This window comes from Xenia sp. Carnegie-2017, unplaced genomic scaffold (genome assembly GCF_021976095.1).
Source record: "Xenia sp. Carnegie-2017 unplaced genomic scaffold, XeniaSp_v1 HiC_scaffold_14, whole genome shotgun sequence".
Lineage (NCBI taxonomy): Eukaryota > Metazoa > Cnidaria > Anthozoa > Malacalcyonacea > Xeniidae > Xenia > Xenia sp. Carnegie-2017.
This window is the reverse complement of record NW_025813447.1, coordinates 141,027-160,896: the sequence shown is the minus strand read 5'-3', so window position 1 is coordinate 160,896 and position 19,870 is coordinate 141,027. Positions and strand designations below refer to the sequence as shown.

General features: G+C 35.2%; 4 protein-coding genes and 1 long non-coding RNA gene across 6 annotated transcripts; 1 reads left to right on the top strand and 4 right to left on the bottom strand.

The window, feature by feature from the left end:
• Positions 1-113: 113 nt before the first annotated feature.
• On the bottom strand, positions 114-5,581 carry LOC124434101. Its single transcript, XM_046983975.1, has 15 exons — positions 5,385-5,581; positions 4,691-4,750; positions 4,476-4,550; positions 4,320-4,379; positions 3,314-3,436; positions 3,106-3,247; positions 2,932-3,036; positions 2,503-2,567; positions 2,132-2,438; positions 1,838-2,026; positions 1,630-1,765; positions 1,409-1,528; positions 729-881; positions 539-647; positions 114-443 (listed from the first exon to the last, which is right to left on the bottom strand). Exons 1-15 carry the CDS (start codon positions 5,463-5,465, stop codon positions 114-116), a joined length of 2,055 nt encoding a protein of 684 aa, XP_046839931.1. The 5' UTR covers positions 5,466-5,581.
• A 61-nt stretch (positions 5,582-5,642) lies between these two features.
• On the bottom strand, positions 5,643-8,069 carry LOC124434097. Its single transcript, XM_046983973.1, has 6 exons — positions 8,007-8,069; positions 7,362-7,911; positions 7,177-7,260; positions 6,950-7,072; positions 6,717-6,879; positions 5,643-5,866 (listed from the first exon to the last, which is right to left on the bottom strand). The coding sequence occupies exons 2-6, from the start codon at positions 7,888-7,890 to the stop codon at positions 5,830-5,832; spliced, it is 936 nt and encodes a 311-aa protein (XP_046839929.1). The 5' UTR covers positions 7,891-7,911; positions 8,007-8,069; the 3' UTR covers positions 5,643-5,829.
• A 6-nt stretch (positions 8,070-8,075) lies between these two features.
• On the bottom strand, positions 8,076-10,716 carry LOC124434096. The gene is made up of 8 exons (XM_046983972.1): positions 10,574-10,716; positions 10,400-10,504; positions 9,972-10,036; positions 9,601-9,907; positions 9,307-9,495; positions 9,100-9,235; positions 8,879-8,998; positions 8,076-8,347 (listed from the first exon to the last, which is right to left on the bottom strand). Exons 2-8 carry the CDS (start codon positions 10,467-10,469, stop codon positions 8,191-8,193), a joined length of 1,044 nt encoding a protein of 347 aa, XP_046839928.1. The 5' UTR covers positions 10,470-10,504; positions 10,574-10,716; the 3' UTR covers positions 8,076-8,190.
• Positions 10,717-10,791: 75 nt separating this feature from the next.
• LOC124434845 lies at positions 10,792-12,505 on the bottom strand. 2 transcript variants are annotated; one of them, XR_006944918.1, is made up of 3 exons: positions 12,344-12,505; positions 11,675-11,725; positions 10,792-10,903 (listed from the first exon to the last, which is right to left on the bottom strand). It is a non-coding gene; the product is annotated as an uncharacterized LOC124434845 (long non-coding RNA). The 2 variants fall into 2 exon arrangements; XR_006944919.1 differs by lacking the exon at positions 12,344-12,505 and adding an exon at positions 11,831-11,848.
• A 1,179-nt stretch (positions 12,506-13,684) lies between these two features.
• Positions 13,685-19,505, top strand: LOC124435058 (F-box only protein 7-like). Its single transcript, XM_046985008.1, has 10 exons — positions 13,685-13,925; positions 14,070-14,402; positions 14,881-15,028; positions 16,112-16,198; positions 16,400-16,489; positions 16,664-16,716; positions 16,856-16,976; positions 17,249-17,280; positions 17,886-18,015; positions 19,005-19,505. Exons 1-10 carry the CDS (start codon positions 13,911-13,913, stop codon positions 19,151-19,153), a joined length of 1,158 nt encoding a protein of 385 aa, XP_046840964.1. The 5' UTR covers positions 13,685-13,910; the 3' UTR covers positions 19,154-19,505.
• Positions 19,506-19,870: the final 365 nt, after the last annotated feature.

The following is a 19,870-nucleotide window of genomic DNA, read 5'->3' as shown; positions in this document are numbered from 1 at the left end:
GTCAAGAACATAGTGCCCACGTTCAACAAGAGAAGGCAAAGATGGAAAAAACCTAACTGACCATCACACTGAACTTGGGAAGGTTGTGGGGCAAACGCTCACACCCGTTTTGGTCAGTAAAAGGACTGGACGCTTTGGCGACCATTTCCCACACAAACACGTATGGGGTTTGGCAGCTCTGCAAAATGATTGCAAAGACAAAACAAGAGGGGGACCTGTTCGTGCAAAAGTTGTAAATCAGACAATGGATTGTCCTTTGGATTTGCTCCGTTGGCAATTCTGATCAACAAATCCTTCACCTCTCTCACAGGAGGTACAATTGCACAAACAGGTTTATCTGACGCAAGTGCTTTGAGAAGTCTTATGCAAGGTTCTGGAAACGTGACACCAAAATGTTCCTCTCTAAGGGATACGATTAGCATTTTTAGGCCAGGAGATGAAATCTAAATAAACGAGCAATAGTAAAATAGCCTGTAAAAATAGCTACAACATGTTCTTAGCATATTGTACATCAATAAACAACTAACAACATTCATACTTCCGAGGTTAATTCCACGAGTTCGTCTTCTGTAATTTGGTTCTTTATAAATTTCTTCAACAACTCTCTCTGCCTCTTCCGATTGAGGAAGTTCCGCGTTTCGAACCTAGTGTTGGAAAAAATCCGCCCCAAAATAAAACACATGTCCAGCTAGCCAATGAAAAAATACACACCCAGAAAAAACACTTATCTTCCATCCATCGTAGGGCCTTCTGGGGGAGCTACCTTACGAGGCAAGAAGGTTTTTTGGATACCAAGTGCCGTACCGTCCATAACAACTTTTTTCGGATGTTTTCCACAGATGTTACAATGAAAAGCGTCAACAAAGTCAATGTCAAGTAATCTAAATAGCGTAAAAAATCAGTGTTGTATCCAGCAAGGATTTTTTAGATCTATGGTTAAAAACCAATTAACATAGTTATTCTTAAAAGCGGATACAATACTGCCTGTTTTTGTCAACAAAATAAATAAGAATGCCATTTGATCTATTCAGTGTTGCCACTTCATAAGGAAAGTAAAATGATAGTAAATAAATGTTCAGACTTTCTTGGACATTAAAAGTAGGATAGTGTTTTCATTTTTTGTACCTCTCTATGTACCCTTTTGTTGACCATTACCTACAGGTGGGAGCACCTCTGTGCACTTACACTCCCCACCCTTATCATAAATTCACCACCAATGAAATGATCAAATGCTAAACATACGTAAGTGCTACAGATATATATATTGGTAGCATACGTACTTTTATCATTTTTATTTAGCATTACAACAAAAGTTAATTTAAACAAACGAATATCCGATCAAATAAACTTTTAAATACATGTAACTCACCTAAAAAATTGGTGCAGGTTGAAATAAAAAAAAAGTTACCTAATCATTGCAGTAACTGCCAGACGAAACTTGGTGTAAGTTATAATGCCAGAAAAATTCAAATTTCCTGACATAACTTGTCTTTGGACGTACGTCACGTAATATTTATACATGGGCAGGCTAAACCATTTAAAAGATGAAAAGATATTTTCATGAATTCATAATTAATCATGTAGATAAAAATGTTTACTTCATACTTGATAACTGACTATCACACGTACCTTGAAACCAAAAAATGCCTTATATAATCTTTGAGGACTGCATGCGAAATGGAAAATGATCCAAACCACAAGACGTTGTTCTCGATACCATCGTACCGCTTCTTGTTTGTGCATGTAGAACACGGTCGATAATACACTAAAAAATTCACAGAAGATTGTAGTCGTGACACTAATACAAAGAAAGTAATAAATAATTCAGTTTACAAACCATTCACACAGTGGAAATCATAAAGATACGCCACATGACAGCCTTCCACATCCAGCCAGTCATCTGATACATCACGCTTATCCCAAGCAGCACCACAAGAGCAAGTACCACAAGCACTAGGTACGAATATCTTTGACCAGTTCATAGCCAGAAGCTTAGCAAAATGATTGGCATCATTCTCATCACAACCTGTGTGAAAAAATGAGTATTGAAAATTAAATGACGATTCCATGTTTTTTGGCCACCCATTACACAAACACATATATATTATTTCCATTTACTACACTACTTTACCTATTTCAAATAATTTAACTTTTTTTTCACTACGAGTTGCCAACTCGTAGTAATTTCTCATTTCAGGTGAGGTTTCAAAAGCTAACTTAAAATATGCTAGCTGCGAGTCGTCATCATCTTGTACGATTTCCAGCGCCTTCCCAAGAGTTGTAACATGAATGCAGAGGTAAGATGAACAATTAGAACATCTTAGCTCTGCTTGAGGTAGTGCTACTTTAGAATAAGTAAATGTGCACACGCCCCATTCGCGATTGACTGGTTTTACAGCAATCCAGTTGGGACCACCACTAACGGCTTTAAACAAGTCCTGTAACATGAAAGGAGCTATCGTAGAACATATTATAATTTAATCAATGACTGCAAGTAAAAACCTCTTTAGGAAACATTCCACAGTATGAATGATCTATTGGGTCAGATGTTCCTGATTTTTCCACAACTTAAAAAATTAAAAAAACAAACATACCATCAATTTTATGCAAAATTACTTTTTTCACAGGTTGGCATGATATTAGCATACTGTTCTCATATAGCAAAATAACCACCATTCTGCATTATTACATGTTTCTGGATGTAGATCGTCCAGGTTAGTAGAGTCCTGAAAATGACTGTTATTGTTGGTGTTGACTGACGTTTCTACAACCTTAGCGGTAGTCATCTTCAAAAATTTTTGATCTGAACATCAACACAAACAGTCCTTCTCAGGACTCAACTACCTGGACGACCTACATCCACAAACATGTCACGATACTCCCGAGTTCAAACCATTTACTTTATTCTGCATTATGAGAACAATAACATACTCTTGAAAAAACTTGATTCTTGTGAGGTTATTCCCAAATTTTCATCATAAGTCTCCAAAAATCTTTCCATTGCCAATATATGTAAGCATTTTGGATAGCTTACAACTATTAAAAGAGTATTCCAGAAGTTAGTGCTTAAATTTACAATTAGTCATTTTTAATAATCTTGTATACCTTTATCTGTACTTAAATTAGTATTTGAGCTAAGGGCCTGCACAAATTCCAGTCGCAATCGATCACATGAACAGCCAAACAACCAGACAAATCCATTTACATGATAATGAGGGTACCGATGAACAAACACATATGAAGTGTGCTTAATTAAATGTAAAATATATATGAATATAACATTATAAAATACATTCACTACTAAGGAGCTCACCATAATTTTTCTTTTCTCCACATTATAGTCAAGAATAGCAAATGATTGATGTTCCCCCAAATTTGTTACTGCAGAAAATTGAAGCAATAACCCAGTATAATGCAAAACAGCTGCAATATTTTTCTAGAAAAAAACAATACATTTTGTTGGGAACTTAAATTCTTTGACTCAAGTTTAAATTGTTTCAAGAGGGAAAATAACTCCAGTCAACAAGTGGTTACAGTTTTTCTTCTAGGCAGAGAACGGAAATTACATTCATGATAAGTTTCATATGAAAACATTGTATGCCAGGGTTAGAGTGGTCAGTGTTAACACGCATATGTGCTTCCTAGGTTGTGGTAGGGTTCTTTTCTGTGAGACCAATGCATGTTATGAGTGTGTTGTTTCTCCTAAAGTTTTACATTATCTTGGTGATTATTTGAACAAGTTTCCATTAAGGGAGAAATATTTATCTTGTTGACATAGTGATTATTGAGTCATGAATAAGTTGTTATGATTGTCAATAATGTTTGATTATGAATGCTAACTGAAGTATTTAAAGATTTATTTGATATATAATATTTTATGATATGCTTATTAATTTGAGAAATGAAAACATGATTAAGGTGTTTCACTATAAACATTACTCACAATAAGCTTAGTCAACTTATAGTCACTTTTATATATTTATACATAAACATTGTGTCCTCCTCATGATTACCATATACATAGATATACATAATATGTATTATATTATTATTACATATTATGTCACTAGCTAGATAAATTGTTCATATATTAATATATGTATATTTCAACATGCATAACTCATTTATAGATGGTAATGCACTTTGGCAGAAAGTATTATTGCATATTATAGGTGAGAATCACATTAAATACATTATAGTAGATTGCATCAAGCATAAATCCTGAGTTAAGTTTTAAACTATTAAGATTTCATCTTATCTGTGCTACTTTATTTCATATTGCTCTGAGCACTATATTTGTATCTGCAAGTTGCACTTACTTCATCAGGTTGAGATTTGTCGACATCAACGGTAATAGTTTCATCAATATTCTGGGAAATCTAAAGAGTTTATAATATTACTTTGGCTTTCTGACAAGCATAAAGAATTTACTGTATTACTTTACAGAAACCTGAATAATTCAACTAAAAACTAACCAGATGCAACGGTTGTTCAAGAGTGATGTTTGACTCAACACATTCTTCTAACAATGGATGATCATCATGCATTTCCTAAGAGAAAGTTTGCAATGCTCCATATATGATAAGTAACATATTTAATTTTTCATTTCACCTAAGGTTCACAACTTTAATGCAACACATCCCACACAGATATTTCAGACTTCATAATTTTGAGATACTTAGAGACTAACCACATTACATTCCACTTCGTAGTCTTCGTTTGATTTAGATTGACTGCTATGAGGGGCCATCTATTTTGTGATGAAACAATGTATTATAAGTTGTCAACTAAAACATATTTCACACATATGTTTACTACCACTAAACAATTAACTTGCAATAGGAAGAAAATGTATCTGTTCGGCTGCTGGTGGGCTTACAACAATCAAGCTTAAATGCAACATATTTCCTTCTTACCTTTCTGTACAAGCTTTCGTTGAACAGGCCAAAATTTTATAAGCAACATAATTGTACTAATATGTACAGAGACCTTGCAGAGAGCAAAGTAGGAACCCCAAAATAGTTCACAAATTCCAAAGTCAACTATCAATTCTTGCACATTAGTGAATATGTTAAAATATTTAAACCAAAGAGGGCTATCTATATGTACTTGAAACAATGTATACCACCACAATTATCATCCGTAGATAACTCCCCTAGAAATGCAAGTGAATGAATGGCTTTAATAATTTCACAATCATAAGCATTATGTAATACGAAAAGCAGCTTGATTGTTTGTAGCCCACCAACAGCAAATTTCCATCATGAAAGTATATGGATGGAGAGTATTATCTCAAAGATCAGATGTGGTAGTTGAAATGAAACTTCATTTCTTAAGTTGAAGCTGAAATTGAGTTACTTGAAACAAATTAATTTTTATCCTACCGAATCAATAGGTGATCGTCGAGGGCCTCGAGTGTAGAAAAACGTCTTTGAACGCTTAAACTTTTTCCCAAAACGATACATTTTTTCATTAACCTTCGAAACTCCAATAGCCAATTTGTTGTTAGGAAGTTACTACTCCACGTGACTTTGATTTAACGGAAGATATCAATTTGCATTACCATATGAATTAAATATCTAGTAGCAAATCTACTACAAGTGTAAATATGCCACGTTGCCAATTTGTGTTAACTGTGAGAGTTATTTTAAACATATTATTTCAAATAAAACATAAAGATTCCATTAATGATCACTCTATACGTGTTAAAACATAAAAAAGTTTGTAAAATGTAGATGGTTGTAAGTGTGGTTATGCATACCATTTTCCAGTAGTAAAACATACCACGAAGTTTGTATTGCGTCCATTTTCTTGTAGGTATAACATCACTTACAACCACGCGAATAAAGGAGGTATCCGCTGTACACTGGTAAAGACAACTCAGAAATAGTACATAGTAAAACAGGAATCGTATGAATTCGATCATTAATAAAAGCTCTGGAATCACTAGTATAGAACCTAACGAACACGAATAATTTAATCCAATAAAATTTAAAAGATCGATACCATGAACAAAAAACGCCTGTACGTGAGGTTACAAGGGATTAGAACTTTGATTTATAGAAGTATAACCATCGTGGTTATCCATACCATTTTCTGTATGTTATATAATATCTGAAATTTTACTAATTTTCTCATCTGGTTTACACCATAGTGACACACAAACACGAAATTTTAAGTCCTCGTGAAAATTTACTTGTTTTTTAGACATCATTTCATCATGGTTATACATACCATTTTCCGGTATGTTATATAATATCTGAAATTTTACTAATTTTCTCATATGGTTTACACCATAGTGACACACAAACACGAAATTTTAAGTCCTCGTAAAAATTTACTTGTTTTTAGACATCATTTCGTCATGGTTATACATACCATTTTCCGGTATGTTTTATAATCTCTGAAATTTTACTAATTTTCTCATCTGGTTTACACCATAGTGACACACAAACACGAAATTTTAAGTCCTCGTAAAAATTTACTTGATTTTTATCCATCATTTCATCATGGTTATACATACCATTTTCCGGTATGTTTTATAATATCTGAAATTTACTAATTTTCTCATCTGGTTTACACCATTGTGTCGCACAAACACGAAATTTTAAGTCCTCCTAAAAATTTACTTGTTTTTTATCCATCATTTCATCATGGTTATACATACCATTTTCCGGTATGTTTTATAATATCTGAAATTTTACTAATTTTCTCACCTGTACCAAATATACAATTTCGAAAATAGCAAAAAGTTGTCATATTCCATGTATGAAACCATTGACGCAAGTGGCTTCATTACAGAGTTACACTGCTCTGCAGCTTGGCTGTTGTGCGTTTTTAAAATGGGATATCTATTAATATCGTATCCCTCAGAGCAACCTATAAGAGTCAAAGATATGAGTCGTTTCAATTTCGACACACTTAGCATAATAAAATACGAGTTTTATACCAGAATGGTTTCTCCAATGAAACTTGTCGACGATGAATTTGGATTTTTTAAAAAAAGCAGGATCGCGGTTAAGGCAGTACTCGTGTAGTTTGCACGCGTTGTCATAGATCACTAGTTCAGGAGCTAAACATTATAAGTTTATTTGTTTACAATTGGGAGTAACGAAACGCTAACAATTTCACAATTCTCATAAAAGAATGAGAAATACCTCAAAAACTTCAAATTACCTTCAGAAAATCGAGTTCTTAAAATGGTAAAAGGAACATTGGGTGATTCATGATCGGGCATCACTTGAAAGCCGTAACAAATACCTAAAAACAATAAAAATCTCATAATTTTCAATGAGGAGAGTTTACGGGATGAATTTTCCTGTCATTCTATGATCAAGAACATTAATGCTTCTTTGCCATACCGTGCGGACATAAAATAAGGAATATCCCAGGAATTAAAGACCCATGCTTCTTCTTTGAACGAACGCCTTTGGCACAATCATCTAAATGACCAGCTCTTTTTGTGTCAAGAACATAGTGCCCACGTTCAACAAGAGAAGGCAAAGATGGAAAAAAACCTAACTGACCATCACACTGAACTTGGGGAAGGTTGTGGGGCAAACGCTCACACCCGTTTTCGTCAGTAAAAGGACTGGACGCTTTGGCGACCATTTCCCCACACAAAACACGTATGGGGTTTGGCAGCTCTGCAAAATGATTGCAAAGACAAAACAAGAGGGGGACCTGTTCGTGCAAAAGTTGTAAATCAGACAATGGATTGTCCTTTGGATTTGCTCCGTTGGCAATTCTGATCAACAAATCCTTCACCTCTCTCACAGGAGGTACAATTGCACAAACAGGTTTATCTGACGCAAGTGCTTTGAGAAGTCTTATGCAAGGTTCTGGAAACGTGACACCAAAATGTTCCTCTCTAAGGGATACGATTAGCATTTTTAGGCCAGGAGATGAAATCTAAATAAACGAGCAATAGTAAAATAGCCTGTAAAAATAGCTACAACATGTTCTTAGCATATTGTACATCAATAAACAACTAACAACATTCATACTTCCGAGGTTAATTCCACGAGTTCGTCTTCTGTAATTTGGTTCTTTATAAATTTCTTCAACAACTCTCTGCCTCTTCCGATTGAGGAAGTTCCGCGTTTCGAACCTAGTGTTGGAAAAAATCCGCCCCAAAATAAAACACATGTCCAGCTAGCCAATGAAAAAATACACACCCAGAAAAAACACTTATCTTCCATCCATCGTAGGGCCTTCTGGGGGAGCTACCTTACGAGGCAAGAAGGTTTTTTGGATACCAAGTGCCGTACCGTCCATAACAACTTTTTTCAGATGTTTTCCACAGATGTTACAATGAAAAGCGTCAACAAAGTCAATGTCAAGTAATCTAAATAGCGTAAAAAATCAGTGTTGTATCCAGCAAGGATTTTTTAGATCTATGGTTAAAAACCAATTAACATAGTTATTCTTAAAAGCGGATACAATACTGCCTGTTTTGTCAACAAAATAAATAAGAATGCCATTTGATCTATTCAGTGTTGCCACTTCATAAGGAAAGTAAAATGATAGTAAATAAATGTTCAGACTTTCTTGGACATTAAAAGTAGGATAGTGTTTTCATTTTTTGTACCTCTCTATGTACCCTTTGTTGACCATTACCTACAGGTGGGAGCACCTCTGTGCACCCACACTCCCCACCCTTATCATAAATTCACCACCAATGAAATGATCAAATGCTAAACATACGTAAGTGCTACAGATATATATATATATTGGTAGCATACGTACTTTTATCATTTATATTTAGCATTACAACAAAAGTTAATTTAAACAAACGAATATCCGATCAAATAAACTTTTAAATACATGTAACTCACCTAAAAAATTGGTGCAGGTTGAAATAAAAAAAAAAAGTTACCTAATCATTGCAGTAACTGCCAGACGAAACTTGGTGTAAGTTATAATGCCAGAAAAATTCAAATTTCCTGACATAACTTGTCTTTGGACGTACGTCACGTAATATTTATACATGGGCAGGCTAAACCATTTAAAAGATGAAAAGATATTTTCATGAATTCATAATTAATCATGTAGATAAAAATGTTTACTTCATACTTGATAACTGACTATCACACGTACCTTGAAACCAAAAAATGCCTTATATAATCTTTGAGGACTGCATGCGAAATGGAAAATGATCCAAACCACAAGACGTTGTTCTCGATACCATCGTACCGCTTCTTGTTTGTGCATGTAGAACACGGTCGATAATACACTAAAAATTCACAGAAGATTGTAGTCGTGACACTAATACAAAGAAAGTAATAAATAATTCAGTTTACAAACCATTCACACAGTGGAAATCATAAAGATACGCCACATGACAGCCTTCCACATCCAGCCAGTCATCTGATACATCACGCTTATCCCAAGCAGCACCACAAGAGCAAGTACCACAAGCACTAGGTACGAATATCTTTGACCAGTTCATAGCCAGAAGCTTAGCAAAATGATTGGCATCATTCTCATCACAACCTGTGTGAAAAAATGAGTATTGAAATTTAAATGACGATTCCATGTTTTTTGGCCACCCATTACACAAACACACATATATTATTTCCATTTACTACACTACTTTACCTATTTCAAATAATTTAACTTTTTTTTCACTACGAGTTGCCAACTCGTAGTAATTTCTCATTTCAGGTGAGGTTTCAAAAGCTAACTTAAAATATGCTAGCTGCGAGTCGTCATCATCTTGTACGACTTCCAGCGCCTTCCCAAGAGTTGTAACATGAATGCAGAGGTAAGATGAACAATTAGAACATCTTAGCTCTGCTTGAGGTAGTGCTACTTTAGAATAAGTAAATGTGCACACGCCCCATTCGCGATTGACTGGTTTTACAGCAATCCAGTTGGGACCACCACTAACGGCTTTAAACAAGTCCTGTAACATGAAAGGAGCTATCGTAGAACATATTATAATTTAATCAATGACTGCAAGTAAAAACCTCTTTAGGAAACATTCCACAGTATGAATGATCTATTGGGTCAGATGTTCCTGATTTTTCCACAACTTAAAAAATTAAAAAAACAAACATACCATCAATTTTATGCAAAATTACTTTTTTCACAGGTTGGCATGATATTAGCATACTGTTCTCATATAGCAAAATAACCACCATTCTGCATTATTACATGTTTCTGTATGTAGATCGTCCAGGTTAGTAGAGTCCTGAAAATGACTGTTATTGTTGGTGTTGACTGACTTTCTACAACCTTAGTGGTAGTCATCTTCAAAAATTTTTGATCTGAACATCAACACAAACAGTCCTTCTCAGGACTCAACTACCTGGACGACCTACATCCACAAACATGTCACGATACTCCCGAGTTCAAACCATTTACTTTATTCTGCATTATGAGAACAATAACATACTCTTGAAAAAACTTGATTCTTGTGAGGTTATTCCCAAATTTTCATCATAAGTCTCCAAAAATCTTTCCATTGCCAATGTATGTAAGCATTTTGGATAGCTTACAACTATTAAAAGAGTATTCCAGAAGTTAGTGCTTAAATTTACAATTAGTCATTTTTAATAATCTTGTATACCTTTATCTGTACTTAAATTAGTATTTGAGCTAAGGGCCTGCACAAATTCCAGTCGCAATCGATCACATGAACAGCCAAACAACCAGACAAATCCATTTGCACGATAATGAGGGTACCGATGAACAAACACATATGAAGTGTGCTTAATTAAATGTAAAATATATATGAATATAACATTATAAAATACATTCACTACTAAGGAGCTCACCATAATTTTCTTTTCTCCACATTATAGTCAAGAATAGCAAATGATTGATGTTCCCCCAAATTTGTTACTGCAGAAAATTGAAGCAATAACCCAGTATAATGCAAAACAGCTGCAATATTTTTCTAGAAAAAAACAATACATTTTGTTGGGAAGTTAAATTCTTTGACTCAAGTTTAAATTTTTCAAGAGGAAAATAACTCCAGTCAACAAGTGGTTACAGTTTTCTTCTAGGCAGAGAACGGAAATTACATTCATGATAAGTTTCATATGAAAACATTGTATGCCAGGGTTAGAGTGGTCAGTGTTAACACGCATATGTGCTTCCTAGGTTGTGGTAGGGTTCTTTTCTGTGAGACCAATGCATGTTATGAGTGTGTTGTTTCTCCTAAAGTTTTACATTATCTTGGTGATTATTTGAACAAGTTTCCATTAAGGAGAAATATTTATCTTGTTGACATAGTGATTATTGAGTCATGAATAAGTTGTTATGATTGTCAATAATGTTTGATTATGAATGCTAACTGAAGTATTTAAAGATTTATTTGATATATAATATTTTATGATATGCTTATTAATTTGAGAAATGAAAAACATGATTAAGGTGTTTCACTATAAACATTACTCACAATAAGCTTAGTCAACTTATAGTCACTTTTATATATTTATACATAAACATTGTGTCCTCCTCATGATTACCATATACATAGATGGTAACCCTGCACTTTGGCTGGAAAGTATATTATTGCATATTATAGGTGAGGATCACATTAAATACATTGCATCAAGCATAAAATCCTGAGTTAAGTTTTAAACTATTAAGATTTCATCTTATCTGTGCTACTTTATTTCATATTGCTCTGAGCACTATATTTGTATCTGCAAGTTGCACTTACTTCATCAGGTTGAGATTTGTCGACATCAACGGTAATAGTTTCATCAATATTCTGGGAAATCAAAAGAGTTTATAATATTACTTTGGCTTTCTGACAAGCATAAAGAATTTACTGTATTACTTTACAGAAACCTGAATAATTCAACTAAAAACTAACCAGATGCAACGGTTGTTCTATAATCTCATGTATATTGGTGTCATACAATTAATATAAACGTCATAACTTCATAAGGAATTTCCTAACAAATTTGTAATTTTAAAAATTAACAAATTATATAACCTGTTAGAGCTAAACCATTGTTGTTTGTTTATGTAATATCATGATTCTTACATGCCAGTTTATACTTTTGGAAAACCTTTTAAAACATTATATCAAATTATCATAGCAAGCTTCTTGTAAACAATCCAAAATTAATGAACAGAGGAAGTTAAGAAGTTTGATGCATAATTTAGAAAAACATGGCACTACATTAACTAAAATTTAATATAACAAGCATTTTGAAATCAGCAAATCGTGAGAATAATGATTGCAATGAAAAATGTTTCATTGCAAAATAAGGTTTATTTCCATATGTGGGTTGAAATTATCTCGATTCCCAATGTTATTCAACCATACTTTTGTCTTTCAGATAGATGTTATTGTAAACAAGATAAAATTTCGTAAACCAACCTTGTAGTTCAAGAACAATCTTTGAATTCGATCATGGTTTAAATTTGTGTTGCAACATATATATATATATACGAGAAAACCAATAAATATAATACAATATACAAAACGGTACAAAAAACCGAATAATCCACGGACGCATAACGCTTATTCGCGATTTACATGGAAAAAGTCACTGTGGAATACCGCAACCGCAATTAAGCGCAGTTTCGTATATGTGCATATCTCACCTATGATCTAACGCCGACCGAGCTGCACGGAGCTACACATTATCTAAAGAAACTGGAACCTAGTGTAATATATCTTGTAGAATGCGCAGAATACATTTCATTGACGCTTCGTAACGCATTTCTAAAAATTAGAACTGACGCTTTAAGCGTTTTAGAATTGGTGAAACGGGTGTTGCATGAAACGCAAACTAGTAATTAGGCAACAACAATGAAAACATAAGTTAAGATAATGTAATGAACGTTTTTTTGGTATCAAAGGCAAGCAGCACTAGTTTTTAGCAACACACAAATGTTGGTTTGGTACTCTTAGTGAGAAGTGAATATTGTCGAGGAATCACCGAATCAGCTCCTGCAATCAACCAATGGCTGATATATATTGTGTATATTGTTGTTAGGAAAATTTTCGGCTATTGTAACGCGTGAATTTACCTGATTTAACTGCTTGAATCTCAGCCATCTAGTAAAAATAAATAAACAATTAGATAAAAAAGTTTGTCAAAAAATCTCGCTTTATCACCAAACAATAGCGAGCTAAACCCTGTTAGTTCGTTAGCAAACCGGTTTTATTATAAATTGCTTCATTTATCAATATGTTTTATGTAAGGATTGTGAATTTTATTTGCCTTAAATGTATTAAAACATGCTTTGTAGTTTGTAATACAAGAAATCTTTCGTACCACTACTTTTAGGTTACACAAAAACATAACTGTTAAATAATAACTTGTTTCCCCGGCGTTTAGTGTTAGAAGCGTTAATGCTTTCAGAATTTTTATCATTTGTAATTTTGTATCAGTACTTTTGATTTTACTAAACCATTACGTGTACTCACCTAACAAATTTGAACACCCCAAGTTGGTTTAATTAAATATCACGTATCACCGTAGAATACACCGAAGAATCGATATGGTTTGCCTTGAAGTCACTTAAAAAGAGAAAGCTCGAAAAACGAAAGCAAAGAATGTGTAGTTAATCTGCTCAGATATCATATTTCTAGTCATCAAACGCTTATTGGCTTACCAACCAATTAACGGAACTTGACTGTCAAAACAGCTTGTAAGATTGACATTCAACAGGCAACAATTTTTTTCAACGGAAACAACAGCGCTGCAGCGCACATGTGCTGATATTGCGCAATAATTTCTCGCGCTGCGCGGCAAATTTCACAAATGCGCGGCGAACAAGAAATTTTTTAAAATCTGCGCGTCAGGACGCGCATTTCTCCCGAAATTGCGCAAGCTAGATCTAGGTTGCGCAAGACATACTTTCCAGTCTGGGCTCATTGCGATGTTGAGGATGAATCCAAAGATTTCAGTTTGTTGTTTTTGGAAGAACTCGTTCAAATGGGATTCAATAAGGTAGTTGAATTTAATAGCAGCTTTGCAATTTAGCAATTGAATGCAATTTCACAAATCATACCACCATACTTTAGTTGAAAGAGGGTGCTTGATTTTATTAATTTTTTTTGATTCTCAATTTCCCAAAACCATGTCCTTCAACAGGAAAAAGTTGAGTCAGCTCTTAAAGATGTTAACTACTGCAGTATCGAAGAAGCATTAGATATTTTGGCGACAAGCAATGATAAAAGGACCATGCAAAGCTCAAATCAAAAAATTGACATTAGACATGAAGGGCCTTCCTCTTCTAAACATGTTGCTCAAGTGGAAACTGACGTCCGCCTTGTTCCAGATGTTGCATGCAACACTGCTTTTTGTCGTGATGGTGTTTCCTCCACTTTGGAAATGTTGTTTGACAAAGCCAATGTTCAGACTGCAAATGATGCGCTTTGTGTCATTGTTCATGCTTTGATGCTTGAGTCAGGATTTTGTTTAAAGGTTAGATTTCAAATGGGCTTCTTTTTGAACTTTGCTGTAGTTTCTATGGAGTCACAGTGTTGAGTAAGATGTGATTAAACTGGAGAAATTACTGGCCATTTTTTAATATTTGTGAACTGAAATTTGTGATAGGTTAGTTGTCTGGGTGTTTTTGGGTTTTTTTCTACTGTTTATATTAATGTCCATCCAGATTATAAATGTTAAGGCCATCTCATCTTGAACATGTGGGAGAATTTGTTCCTCAAACTTTTTCCTCAAATTTGTTCATGGATTAAATACGTATTACACTAAACAAATTTTAGCAAATATTTGTTGCTGAAAAACATGGATGAGTTATGAAATTTTCAATTTGGATTATGTCATCTGAAAAAAATGAAGCCAATTGATTTGCAGATTCTCATATTGATTTTTCAGCTATAAGTTTTTTTTATCCATATCCATTGATTCATTTGACATTGCTGCGCTTGTTTTAATATAGGGTCTTTGTGAGTCTGATCCTCCTGAAATTTTACCATCTGGCTGGAATGATGGAGATATAGTGAAACTACACTATGTACATCATCTTACCTCAAGCATTGTTTGTCAACTGATATTTTCCAAACTTGGTCCATTTATCTATGCATATGGTAAGGTGAAAAAAAGTTTCTTGTTCCCATTAAATATTTAAAATTTTGTTTTGTTAAAATTCTGCAAAGACATCCTTGTAAAGCCCCCACTCCCCAAGGGTTAAGAGCACCTTGTTAAACTTACCAGGTTAGGACCTCCTTGTTAAACATTCCTTGTAAAGACCCCAAAGAAAAGACCCTAGGGAAAAGACCCCAAGGAAAAGACCTTAGGGAAAAGAACCTAGGGAAAGATCCTTGGGAAAAGACCCTAGGGAAAAGACCCCAAGGAAAAGACCCTAGGGAAAGACCCAAGGAAAAGACCTTAGGGAAAAGACCCTAGGGAAAGATCCTAGGGAAAAGACCCTAGGAAAAGACCCTAGGGAAAAGACCCCAAGGAAAAGACCCTAGGGAAAAGACCCTAGGGAAAGACCCTAGGGAAAAGACCCTAGGGAAAGATCCTAGGGAAAAGACCCTAGGGAAAGATCCTAGGGAAAGATCCTAGGAAAGACCCTAGGAAAAGACCCAAGGAAAAGACCCAAGGAAAGACCCTAGGAAAAGACCCCAAGGAAAAGACCCTAGGGAAGACCCCAAGGAAAAGACCTTAGGGAAAAGACCCTAGGGAAAGACCCAAGGGAAAGACCCTAGGGAAAAGACCCCAGGAAAAGACCCTAGGGAAAAGACCCTAGGGAAAGACCCTAGGGAAAGATCCTAGGAAAAGACCCTAGGGAAAGATCCTAGGGAAAAGACCCTAGGGAAAGACCCTAGGGAAAAGACCCCAAGGAAAAGACCCTAGGGAAAGATCCTAGGGAAAAGACCCTAGGGAAAGATCCTAGGGAAATGACCCTTGAGAAAAGACTCGAAGGCACCTGGGGAAAAGACCCCTGTGAAGAGACCTTCGAGGAAAGACCCTAGAGTACTTCCTTTCTTCATCGTCGTTGTCGTCATTGGCTACTATAACTCCAAATGTTTTATTAGATGAGACACTTTTTTATGCACATTGCTTTGCTTTAAGTAATTTGTCAACAAGATGTTGAACATGTTAAAACATTTTTATTGATGTTATGTTTTTTTAGTATAATGATATATATCTGTCTATAATTGCAGTTTGTTCAAAGGAGCTGAAATCCAGCACTTATCAAGTCAAGTTGAAGGTCTCCCATTACATTCGTTCAGATGTACCAATAAAGAATGGTAAATATTACTTTTATTGATAATATTTTGTTATTTTTTTTTGTCGAAAGACTACCACCAGTTATAGGTAGTCATACTCATTCAAATAATAAATCATGTGTATATATAGCAATCGTCGTGAACTATTTTACCGTGCTGCTGAGAATTCGTAGATCTTCCTATGACGCAAGTATATATTTCAAGAAACTTTTAAATTTTTAGGTGCGAGATCAACAACTAGAAATCTACACAAATTATCGACAACTGTGAAGAATAATCTCATTCATCCTTTCCATGCTAATTTACTATCACGTATGATTATTTTTTTCTATAAGATTCGAAATTATTTTCTTTGGCGCGCCACGTAATTCAAACTTGTCATTTTTGTTTTGTTTTACATGAAGTAATTTGATCATGTCTTTATTGTTTTTATTTCACACGACGCTGTGCATTTCGAACTCGTTTTCATTTTTTCTGTGATTTTAGATCTTGGTGTCATTTCGCCATATTCGTTGCATGGCTTACCTCCTGAGATTCAGGTAGTAAACCTCTATTTTGCCGGTTTGAAATGAACTATTTTTCCAATATAGTCGTGTTTTTCAGTTTTTTTCTGATTAGTCTATGTTCACTAAGATGACGTTCAGTCACGTTCAAAGTTAAAATTTTTCAATTTTGTAGTTGATGATTTTGAGCCTGCTCCCTGTTCGTGGTGTTCTCTCATTATCGGCGACTTGTAAAGCACTTCATGTTGTATGCAACGATGAGAAACTATGGCAGTACTTTTGTCAACGAGATTTCGGTTCGTAACACAATAAATATATGCGATGTCCTTTGCCATGGACATTTCTCTCGTCCAAAGCTTGCAATATTCATTATTGTACCTTCACACGAATCTAATTTAACGCACTTTTATATGGTGGTATTGAACTCTTAAACAACCTTCACACGAATCTTATTTAACGCACTTTTATGTGGTGGTATTGAACTCTTAAACAACCTTTACACGAATCTTATTTAACGCACTTTTATATGGTGGTATTGAACTCTTGAACAACTTTCGTTCTTTTGCAGCTGCTGAAAGCAACGATCGAAGTTGGAAAGAGGTTCGTTATCTACCTTAATATATTAGTTGTTGATGTTTACTGGATGTTTTTGTCCTCTCCTTTCAATCAAAGGCTGTTTATGGATAGCTCTTACACTCAGTTGTTAACACATATTTTCAAAGCGTTCATCTGACACTCGGGCACTTTTCTAAAATTACTATAAAGGTTTAGTGTTTGCTTTGAGGGGGTCGAGAGAAAGAAGATTTGAGTTGGGGAAATATTTAGCCCTGTCTCCAAAGACGATGCTCTCGTACGCCTATCCTTGATTCCCTCGTTCTCCGTATTTGAGAGCTGTTGCTGTTCGTAGTTTGTGAAGTGTACTTACCTTGATCAAAGCTTATTCAAATGACAATTGAAACTGCAGGCCTTTTGAGAGTTACTTTTTCTTTGACTGCGAATTCTTTGCTTTGTTGCCCATAATTGCTTATATTGTATTAATTTGTTGTAGAATCATTACAGTTTCTGGATAGTAGTATCTGTTTTCATGTTTATTATATTCATCATGTCTTTGTCAAGACGAATCTCCGCTCGTTTTCAAGCTATTTTTTTGGTTCTTATTTTTCTTATTCAAATAGTGTTTACTTTTACTGCCTATTTTTTTGCAGTATTACAAAAAGCGCTACAAGCAACGTCAACAATACCGACTAGATACAAGAACCCCCATCTATCAACCAATCATCCAAAGTGTTCCGCCTCCTTTAAATCCATTCCTACCACGAGTACCCCAAATTTTAGGTAAGGTCTCAGTCGTCTCACTTGACTCATGTTGTCTCTTGTTCATTTTACATGTGAAAATCACGTGGACATTGCTGTGTTTTGTTGTCCATTACAGAGTTAATGCTAAATGGAGAGGGGGAGCCATGGAGCGAATATCCTTTTTATCAATCCACATCCATGCCATTTATTGATCATATATGCCATTCATGCATCATTCATCCACCATCCATCGCATTCATCCATCCATCCCATTCATCAATCATCCATCCCATTCATCCATCATCCATCGACCATCCATCCCATTCATCCATCATCCATCCATCATTCATCCATCATCCATCCCATTCATCCATAATCCATCCCAATCATCCATCATCCATCCCAATCATCCATCGTCCATCCATTATTCATCCATCATTCATACGTCATTCATCCATCATCCATCCCATCCATCCATCATCCTTCCCATTCATCCATCACCTATCCATTAACCATCCATCATCCATCCCATTGATCCATCATTTCTGTCATATATTTGAGCAATGTTTGCAAATGTTAAGAATAATACTTTTGTAATTATGTTGCACAATAATATCGGTTGAAACTAAATGTATTTACGTGTGTGGAAGGTGAGGAGCAGACGGGGGGTGCGGCCAGTTTCTTTTTGACAAACTTAGAGTTCAGGTTCCTAAGTGATCCCAATCATTGAGAGCCTGACCACCCCCGACTACACCGAATCAAGTTCGGTGGAAAAGAAAATGAAAAAAATTTGTGTTCCGTACTTCACCGCAACGTGTCGATAATGATGACCTAATGCTATGTCCGTGAATATAGCTTGCGATATATGATACTCGTTTTCAGTCTGCGCGCGCCGTTCCTACGATATTAACCTTGGTTACTGCATAACCTCATTTAACACCTAACAACGAAGTGGGTTCGTGTACAGTCTGTGCGGTAAATTCTTTTGGACTTTATATGAGTTTGGTAAATTTTGTTTACTCTTTAAGGTGGCCCACACGACTTGTTTCCAGACTTCTTAACTGGTCAACCGAGGACTCAACCTGATTTAAGAATTCTCCGTCCAGATGATCGATCAAGGTCAGATTTGCGATTGAGCACTGCCGATAGGGTCATGCAGGGGACTTTTTTTGCTTGAATGAAGAACATTTCTGTTGTTGATCATTAAAACGCATCTTTACCCTTGTAAAGCCACCACGCTTGTCTACCTTTCAAACATTTCACATTTAACCTTTTTTGCCACGCTGCCGGAGTAATTTAAAGATTTTACTATGTGCCTCGTCATGTAATTTGTCGTTTCAGAGAGACACCACAAGAAGTAGTTATTTCTTAAGAGAGGACATTTACAATACCTCGTAGTACTTCGTATTGTCTTAATTTGATGCATATTTAAGGTTTTAGCTCTTGCGAAGAAGGCAAGTATTTCATTTAAAATGAATAAAGCAATGTTCAAGCGTGTAAAGATATATTACTCTACAAACGCTCAATTGCAGTTTTGATTTTAAAACTTTGTCGCGTTACTTATGTATTTTATCGCCAAAAACTCTGACATTTAAGCCAAGCACCGCTTCATCTCTACTTGACGCATTTAATTTTTCTAGTTCACCTCCTAGACTACGATGTGCTGTGTCTATCCTGAAGATTTCGTTGATGTAGTGTCTCTCGTGAGATGTTTTGAGCGTAGTGCGAAGCTCAAAGTTTAATGAAAATGATAATTTTCAAGACATTCGTTGCTGACATTTAAATAAGCGCCGCTCTATATCTACTTGATGCAGTCGAGTCCATTCGAGTCCTTTTCAATGCCCTCTAAGTCTATCCTTGAGATTTGCTTGTTGTGGATATATATCTTGAGATA